This window comes from Montipora foliosa, chromosome 2 (assembly GCF_036669935.1).
Source record: "Montipora foliosa isolate CH-2021 chromosome 2, ASM3666993v2, whole genome shotgun sequence".
Taxonomy (NCBI): Eukaryota; Metazoa; Cnidaria; class Anthozoa; order Scleractinia; family Acroporidae; genus Montipora; species Montipora foliosa.
The window spans coordinates 60,637,108-60,647,107 of record NC_090870.1 but is presented as its reverse complement, the minus strand read 5'-3'; the positions used below and the strand labels follow the sequence as shown (position 1 = coordinate 60,647,107).

Sequence of the window (10,000 nt, the reverse complement as noted above, 5' to 3'; positions counted from 1 at the left end):
TTACCGCTCACCAGACCAGCACTTATGCTGCTTGGCATGAGTTTCGTTCGGTCAGGAATAAATTAAAGTCGGCAATAAGAACTGCTCGGAAGGCATTTATTAAGTCGCGCGAGGCTTGGAAAGATTGCTCGGTTGTCTCCAGTCCCAAAGATTGACAACCCAGTCTCTAAAGTTCAACTTCGACCCATCTCAGTCCTTCCTGTTCTATCCAAGGTTTTTGAGAAGCTTGTGGCTATTCAAATGACGAATTATGCGGACCACGCCCATCTTCTTCACGATCGTATCTCTGCTTTCCGTAAAGGGCATTCCACCACTACAGCCTTGATGGGAGTTAGAGACGATATTCGCTATGCCATGAAAAGGAAAGAGGTCACACTTATGGTATTAGCGGATTTTTCGAAGGCTTTTGACACCATATCAGTTGGTAAGACCATCGTGAAGTTCTACAAGCTCGGTTTCTCAAAACCCTTTCTCAAGTGGCTCTTGAGCTATCTATCTGGCCGCTTTCAATTCGTGCAGATCGACGATAGGAAGTCCTCATACCAGTTGTCTCAGTAAGGCGTCCCACAGGGGTCCATCCTGGGACCGATGATTTTTAACTTATACGTATCAGATCTACACGAGGTCACTCCACCATCAAATGGAAAGCGACCAGTATGCAGACGACACCTCACTGTACAGTCATTCTAATGTCAAGGAGTTAGACTCAAGAGCTGCGGACATGAATGAGACTCTTGCAAGTATCATAAACTGGCCCCAGGACTCCAACTTGGCGCTGAACCCTGCAAAGACTAAGTGTATGTTGTTCTCAACTCTTCAGATGTCGTCTTACCATTCTCTAGCTGAACGTCCTATACATTTATCTGTAGGAGATAAACCCCTTGAGCGTGTTCACTCTATTAAATTATTCAGCATAGTGCGGCAGCCCTCTTCAATTCTCTGCCATCTCATGTTCAATGTTGTGATGATTTTAAATCTTTAAGTAAGCAAACATTATGTATTCTAAGGGAGCGCTGCCGGAATAGGGCGGCATGATTTCTTGCCGAGTTTAGATAATGTATGTATATATTGTATGATTACATTTTACCGTTTATTACTTAGTTTTTTACAAATTTTTGATTAAGATTTATGTTAATTTCCTCATTTTACTTTTACATCAGGCGAAGAGCTATATCATGGATGTACTGATATTAAACCGTTATTATTATTATTATTATTATTATTATTAACTGGTGAAAATTATCGTCCAGATCTTCTTTTCCTAATACAGTCCAAGTGCCTATATATTCTAGAACTAACGGTTGGTTTCGAATCTAACCTTAAAAACAATGCAGTACGCAAAAAAGAAAAATACATAAACGTGGTCAAAGACATGAGAAGTAACTACAGATGTGTTAAATTTGTAAACCTTTCCATGAGCTCCCTTGGTGTTTTCTCCAACGAATGCTCTACGTTCTTAGAAATGATGAATGACATTGGCATTGACAATATGATCAAAAAAATGATAAGTCTAGCCATTAGAGCAACATATTTTATATTCTGTCGTAGAAATAAGACTTGGGATAGCCCAGACTTAATAAAACAGGTTAGCAGGCGGGCAGCTGTATTTTGTACATGTTGCAGTCTTTTAATTTGCGATTGCTGTAGGCCAGATAAAAGTACGTTACAATGATCCAACTTCGACGAAATAAAAGCATGAATAACTACTTCAGACTGACGGTACGAAAGGAACTTTCTAATTTTAGCCATGTTACGAAGGTGGAAAAAGGCAGTTTTACAGATATTATTAATTTGTACATCCATAGAAAGCACTCTATCAAGCCAAACACCGATGTTCTTGGCAGATTTGCTAGCTTTATAATATCGGCTCCGATCAGGATTGAATCTAGTTGGAGGTGGAGGACGGTGGCGAGCAGTCAGGACAAGGAGCTCCGTCTTATCCCCATTGATCTTAAGCTTGTTCACAACCATCAATTTTTGGACATCTTAAATGCACCCTTCAATTAATGATTTGGACTGTAAAGCATCTGCAGGGTTGAATGACATGTATAAATGCGTGTCATCGGCATAGAAGTGAAACCCCATACCGTGACGCTTGATGGCATTTGCAATCGGGGCCGTGTACATGCATGGAATACAAAATCGGTCCCAACACAGATCCCTGTGGGACACCACAGGCCAGCTTGTGCTTAGATGAACAATCATTCGCCACTCTGAGGTATTGGAACCGATTTGAGAGTTATGAACGCATCCAGGCTAGGGCATTACCTTTGACACTGTAGCGACACTTAAGTCGTGTGAGTAATATTTGGTGGTCAACAGTGTCAAAGGCTGCTGAGAGGTCCAAAAGTACAAGAATGACACAAGCATTGTCGTCAGTCGCTCTAAGTAGATCATCGTTAATTCGTGTAAGAATAGTAATAGTAATAATAGTCTTTATTGCCAAAAGATAAGAGTACATATCTTTTGTTACATTCTAATCGCCTATACACTCAATAAAAATCTACCCCAAAAATTAAACTAGTTAAACTACAAATGCATGATATAAAAACTACGTAGAAACTACATTATTTTGTGTTTAAAAATCAGTCTATTTACATAAGATGTCATAAATCGTTCGGTATTAACCTTGGGGAGGGCACACTGTTTTTTTCGCAGATTATATTTATTCTCTTTTTTCGGTGCTAAATTCGAGCCTAGTGGATGGTTATCTACAGAGGTAATAGCCTTTAAAATCTTACAGTCCTGTCTATATAAAAGATCCTTAATGGAAACGGGAAAAGAAACTGTGTCCCTTCTTGTATGCTGACTGAAAAATTTCAAGCATTTTATATCCTCGAACAGTGAGGCGTGAAGCTACTACCTTCTCGGTTACTTTGGACACAAAGCGCAGGTTTGAAATAGGTCTGTAGTTCTGCTAGATTTCATGGTCTAATGAGTCTTTCTTGACTAATGAGTAATGAGTCTAGCTTTGTACCATGGTGTCACGCAAGGTGACAATTTGGGAATTCTAAATGCTGCAGTATTTTAGAAACGAAAGACGTCATGGAACTGGATACTTGAAAAAAGATTAATTTTTAGGTCATCTTCAACCTCCTATAGATAAAAATTCAAACACCTCTGGATTTGGATTGTGATTTGATGACGTCATTGCGAAAACCATCTTTCCTGCCAACCTCGACAACAAGGGAGGAGAAGAGAGAGAGCCTGGGTTCGAGATTGCTTTACTGCCCGTCTAGTCTCGCCTGTTAGGTATTATTTGGGTCAAATTATGTAGATATAACCACGCAAAGTAACCATGGACTACGCATGTCCACTCTGCCGTCACACTAGTCACACACGGCGAGGAGGTGCAACGAATAATGGCGTAACTAGCAGGGTCACCTCGCAGCTCTTACAACGTCTCACCTGATTGGAGACCACCCTTGAGGTTTAACAAAAGAACAAATAACAGAAACAATGGACCCTAGGCCTAAAACAAAAGGGCCATTGTTTCTGTTACCCTAGGCCTAAAACAAAAGGGCCATTGTTTCTGTTATTTGTTCTTTTGTTAAACCTCAAGGGTGGTCTTCAATCAGGTGAGACCTTGTAGGAGCTGCGAGGCTACCGAACTAGCAACCGACTTTGAGGAGACTGCAAACGAAATGATATATGAAATGAATTATTGAACTGCGGATATGAAATCACGTACAGCTACTATCCTCGCACTTATGAACGCAATTTTAGAAATTGCATAGAGAAGCCTGAAAAATTCAGGACTTCAACGGCGTTTAAACCCATAACCTCTGCGATGCCGGTGCCATGCTCTACGAACTAAGCTATGAAGCCTTACAGTTGGGAGCAGGTCAGTTTGTGAGGCTCATGTGTTCCCTTGAGAGGACAAAATGAACAAAATGTAGATATTTGAAGTCGGGCTATAGAAAAAAAGACCAATGATCATCGCACTTAACCAGGCAATTTTCTATCTCGTCTTAAGTTTGTAGAATGCAATGGTTAACATGGTCAAACATATGCCCATAATTTGGGTATACGACAACCATATTGCTCTATAAACGTTTTTTATTAAAATAACCGTGTACTTTGGACAAGGAATAAAGAGTCATTTCCTATCTCGTGGTTTTCTTTATGTTAGCCTCCTTGTCCGTGTAGGAAACCGCGTCTTAAGTTTGTACAATGCCATGGTTAATATATGCGCATAATTTGGGTATACGGTAACCATCTTGCTCTATTAACTTTTTTGTTAACCCTAACCCGAACCCTAACCCTTGTACTCTGGACAAGGAATATAGAGCCTCTTCCCATCACGTATTTATTTTTACAATAGCTTCCTTGTCCATGAAGGAAACCGACGGTCTTAAGTTTGTAGAATGGTATGGTTAATTTGGGTATACGATAACCACGCTGCTATATTAACTTTTTTATCAAAATAACTGGGTAATAGGACATGCAACGAAGAGCTTCTTAGCATCTCGTACATTTATTTTTTATTATGTTTACTCTCATCTGAATCCATTTCGTACGGAAATTATATTTCGTGCGTATTTGTCATTTCGGGAAGTTGTTTAAATGGGTAAGAATTGGTTTGTTTGAAAACGTTCGCAGCAATTTCAACTTGCCGCGATTAGCGCAGGAAAATTTCTGACCCTAGTCGGTATCGTAAAAAGCTGGACGGTTCAGGGGCGCGCAATTAGCCAATCAGATTCAAACATTTAAGTTTCCGGTTTGCTGGGATGCAAAAAAAGCTCTATCTCGGTCAGTAATTTCTTTCCATCTTGTTCATTCGTGCACGCGGGTGTGCTACTCGTGGAGCAAACTGTACTAGGTTTGCGTCCATAATTTGAAAAGTTCGATAATAGCAAGAAAAATTACAAGAAACAGTGTGAGCTTTGGAAAAGCTCTCTTAACAGAACGTGTTTGTACAGTAGGCTGAAAACGGCTTTAAGGTCATAAAAACACTCGGCTGATTCTATTGGACAGATTCTTGGATTTGGCAAGAAACACTAACGACATACAATTTCATTCTACCATGAAATATGGAACCAAACACTTCCTGCTTTGGCTGTAGCCAAAGTCTTTGTTCGTGGCGCCGACCAAAGGACTCCAGGGACGAGAATGGACTACAAGTTTGTAACACGAAACCTGCGCAGGCTTAGTTAATATGAAAGTGAAAGAAAGTTTTCGAGCTGCTCTTTTAACATGTTTCTTAATATGGTCGTTCCAACTAAAGTTAATATTTATTAAAACTCTAAGCATTTTTGTACAATGTAGTGCCTTGCTAAGCTTGTTGCTCCATTACAGCCCGAGGCCCGGTCTTAAAGGATCGCGCGGACCAAGTTAAAAAAAAAAAGATAGTTTCTGTAATTGCTTGAATAAGCGCCCCGGAACTTATTTCATTTTTCACGCCTAAAGTGAGGCGCTTATTCGAGGGCAGCGCTTATTTGAGGGCAGCGCTTATTTGAGGACGGCGCTTCTTTACAAATCATGGACGCCACACAAATATTTCTGTACGGAGATTAACAGAAACTTATCATATGGCCCGTACGGCCCCACGCGCGCTCTCATTGAAAAACTATTGGGAAAATGCCCATATGAGGGCCGTACGCATTAGCACGAGCAGGGCCGCAAAAAGCCGTACGGCTCTACTAGGAACACGTACTGCTCCGCGCGATTCAATTTTATGGGTTTTCGTCGCTTTTTAGGGCCAAATATTTTCCCGTCTGGCCCTCCCACTCCGTCAATAAGTACATAGTCTTTTGATAGTCACCATTTGACTCTTACGGCATTTTACTCAATGGACGAGCAGAGAAATACAATCAACTGAAGAATATCGGTTTTCACGCAAAGAAATTCCCGAAGCTGTGTTAGAGTTACTTTCTAGTGCTTCTTTAATTTGACGAAATTCCTCGAATAAGCACCGCATTGGGTCCGCGGCGCTTATTCGGGGCTGAAACTTATCTGCTTTTTTGTTCCAAATGCGGCGGTTATTCGAGGGCGGCGCTTGTTCGAGTAAATACTGTACTTCGCTTCTTTCATCGCATTTTAGGTGCAAAAATGTACTCTGTACTTGGTCAACAGTTGCTTGAGCCTTGCTCTGAAGTGCGTTAGCCATGAATTGTGATTCCGAAGTTTCATCATTCAAAGTACTTCTACAACTGTTAGAGGTGAAGAAATTGAAAAGTCGAAGACAAACCAACAAGGAAAATCGTAACCCAAATTATGGACATATGATATGTTAACCGTCGCATGGAACAAACCTAATACAGTAACGAAACTACACGAAAAAGTGGGCTACGATAAAACAAATCCACGAGATGGCAAGAGTATATATTCCTATTTTTTGAACAAATTACTTAGTGTTTTAAATAAAAAGTGTTAGTATAGCATCATGGTTATCGTATGCCTAAATTGTAGGCACATGTTAACCATGGCATTTTATAAACTTAAGACGGTTGCCCTACATGGAGAAGGAGGCTAATATAAAAAAAAAAACCACTAGATGGGAAGAGGCTCTTTATTCCTTGTCCAAAGTACACGGTGATTTTAATAAAAAACGTGAATAGAGCAACATGATTATCGTATACCCAAATTATGGGCATATGTTAACCATAGCATTCTACAAACTTAACTGAGACAGTTTCCTTCATCATTATGTAACTGCCATGGAGAAATGGGCTAATAGAAAACAAGTCCACGAGATGGGAAGAAGCTCTTTATTCCTCGTCCAAATTACACGGCTATTTTAATAAAAAAAAAAGTTAATAGAGCAACATTGTTATCGTGTACCCAAATTATGGGCATATCAACCGTGGCATTCTACAAAATTAAGAATGGGCATATGTTAACCATGGCACACAATGACGGCGGAAGCTTTTTATTCCTCGTGGAAATTACACGGTGATTTTAATTTTAATTTTAAAACGTTAATAGTGGAACATGGTTATTGTATACCCAAATTATGGGCACATCTTGACCATGGCATTCTACAAGCTCAAGGTGGCGTGGGCTAATATAAAACAAATTCACGTGATGCAAAATTGTCCAGTAAAGTGCGAAGATCATTTCTCATTTTCGTATATAGCCCGACTTTAAAGTTCTACATTTCTTTCATTCATTCCTTTCACGAGAACACATGACCCTAACAAATTGACCTGCTCCCAACTTTAAGGCTTCATAGCTTAGTTGGTAGAGCATTGCCGCCTTCTCTACGCAATTTCTAAAATTGCGAGGATCCAGACGAGGATCATAGCTCACTTGATTTCATGATATCCGCAGTTTAATATATGATTCATTTCAAAAATCATATCGTTCGTTGATCATTCATCATTGGAACATTTAAAACCACAAATTACCAGCTTCTAACATCAGTGTCTTCAGAGTTCAATTCAGAGTTAGAGCGTCGCACTGGCATACTGCGAGGTCACGGGTTCAAACCTGTTGAAGTCCTGGATTTTTGAGGCTTCTCTAAGCAATTGCTAAAATTGTGTTCATAACTGAGAGGATCATAGCCTCACCTGATTTTCTATGCTCACCGCAGTTCAATATATGATTCATTTCATGTATCATTTTGTTCGTAGTCTCCTTTTAAAGTCGGGTGCTACAATAGCTCCGCCATGATTCGCATATATTCCGAGCAGTGCACTTCCTCACCGGGCGTGACTCGTGTGACGGCAGAGTGGACATGCGTAGTCCATGGTTACTTTGCGTGGTTATATCTACATAATTTGTCCCAAATAATACTACACCTACTACAGCTACTACAGGAAACTACAGCTACTACACGGACTACAGCTACTACACGTACTACAGCTACTACACGTTCTACGGCTACTACACCTATTACAGTTACTACACGTACTACAGCTGCTACACGTACTAAAACAACTACACGCACTACAGGTACCACAGCTACTGCAGGTACTACACCTATTACAGGTAATACACCTGCTACAGCTACTACATCTACTACAGCAGCTACACTTACTACAACTACTACAGCTACTACAGGTACTACACTTACTACATCTACCACACGTACTACAGCTACTATACCTACTACACTTACTACTGCTACTATACGTACTACAGCTACTACACCTACTACCATCTGTAGCTACTTCACGTACTGCGGCTACTACATGTACTCCGGCTACTACGTGTACTATATGATGGGTGGACAACTATGTGATGGCTTGACATGAAGTACCTCCCGCCAAAAGGGAAAGTGGCGGCAAGGTGTTTGAAATACTGAAAAGTTATCGAGTCATCTTTCAACTTTTCTGTGACTTCAACTGAAAACTTTCTGTTTTATGTAAGTTGGAGTGAAGCTTTGAAACTTCAAAATGTGGTAAGCAATGTGAAGCAATGAATGCTCTGGAGGCCACAAGTGGCAACTTTTCTGCTGGGCTTAAACATGAAAGTGAAACTAAAAGTGAATTGGAGAAACAATTTGAACACGGACATCGGACAGAGGCTGAGGAAGCATTCCAAGGTCCGAAATTTGATCCCCCAGTTTACCGTCGAAGATACGCTGCCGTTTGTGCGCTTGTAAAGAAACACCAAGCGAAAAAGGTATATGGAGAGGGAAGATATCTGTTTGCAAACTTAACTGGTTAGAGTGTAGTGTGAAGTGCTGGTTTTCTACCCCCATATGAACCATTAGCCCTACTAATGGAAATGGGCCCACACAAGGACAGAGAAAAACTCTGACCAGGGTGGGAATTGAACCCACGACCTTCGGGTTAGATCACCACTGAGCTACAAACATTGCTTTAATTTGTTAATATTCAAATTTACCAACCACAGGAGCTAAAGACCTTTTGTCGCGACAACCAATGAGGCTTTGGTTGTCACATTAATGACAATCGGTGACATCAACGATATCTTCCCTATATTGAAGATACAGCGGTATGCATCCTGTAGTAGATGCAGTGTACAGTATCTTCATTTTTTCCTTGTGGGAATTTTTGACTGTTGAAGTTACCGACTACAGCTTACCTGTCACACTGGGTACTTATTAGCTGGGACATACCAACTCTCAGGGTCTGAAAATATTCCTGCATTTTGTTATTTCAGCAGCAATTTATGATAAGACGAAGAAAGAAGTGATCCTTGCACTTATCTAATCATTAAATTTTTAAGCTCTAATTGCTTAAATACAGGCAAAAATTAACGATAAAAACCGACGTTTCGGTGTCTTCATGACGCCATTGTCAAGGAGAAATAAAAATTACAAAGTTTGCGGGGAGGTGTAACAAGAAATTAGCATACAGTGTTTGAAGCTAATTATATAAATACTTTTGCGCGAATAATCAATTGAATCGCTTTGCACGTTCAGAGTGGGTTTTAGGTCTCTGATGAAAAGCATTTCATTCACCAAACAATCGAACTTATTTCTACACTTTTTCTGAATGCTAAAACACCTCAGTAGGTCTTTTGGGACTTCGCTGAACCGAACCGTCGGTTTTTATCGTTAATTTTTGCCTGGCTTTGCATTACCAAATCTTTTTTGATAACAATTGCTCAAATGGTTAAGATATTAGTCTCTTACAGACACCTGAAAAATTTAGGTGGCCTGAATGGGATTCGAACCCATGACCTCTGTGATGTCAGGGTAATGCTCTACCAACTAAGCCATGAAGCCACTCAGTTGAAAGCAGGTCAGTTTGTTGGGTTCAATTGCTACAACTGTGATTAGGACTCAACAAATGAAATGAAGTGTATATTTTTGAAGCGCGGGGGTATAAATGAAAGAGAGAAGTGATCTTTTTGCCTAATCTAAACAATTAAAGCAATTGTCTTTTACAGACACCTTCAAAAATTCGGATGGCTTGAACGGGATTCAAACCCATGACCTCTGGGATGTCTGTGTAAATCTAATGCTCTTATCACCAACTGAGCTGTATGAAGCCACTACCATTGTTTAGATTAAGATAAGTGTGAGGATCACTGGTCTCTTTCATCTATATAATGACCCTAACTAACTATTGCTTAACAATCCACT

General features: G+C 40.1%; 1 protein-coding gene across 2 annotated transcripts in view; it reads left to right on the top strand.

The window, feature by feature from the left end:
• The first annotated feature begins 8,201 nt into the window (after positions 1-8,201).
• The window catches only part of LOC137984369 (small RNA 2'-O-methyltransferase-like), a 13,624-nt gene continuing 11,825 nt past the window's right edge, over positions 8,202-10,000 (top strand). Inside the window, exon 1 of one of the 2 annotated variants that reach the window (XM_068831557.1) lies at positions 8,202-8,568. In XM_068831557.1, the coding sequence (XP_068687658.1) occupies positions 8,362-8,568 (207 nt within the window). In that variant the 5' untranslated portion in view covers positions 8,202-8,361. The remainder of the gene's footprint in view (positions 8,569-10,000) is intronic. The other variant, XM_068831547.1, reaches the window with a different exon arrangement.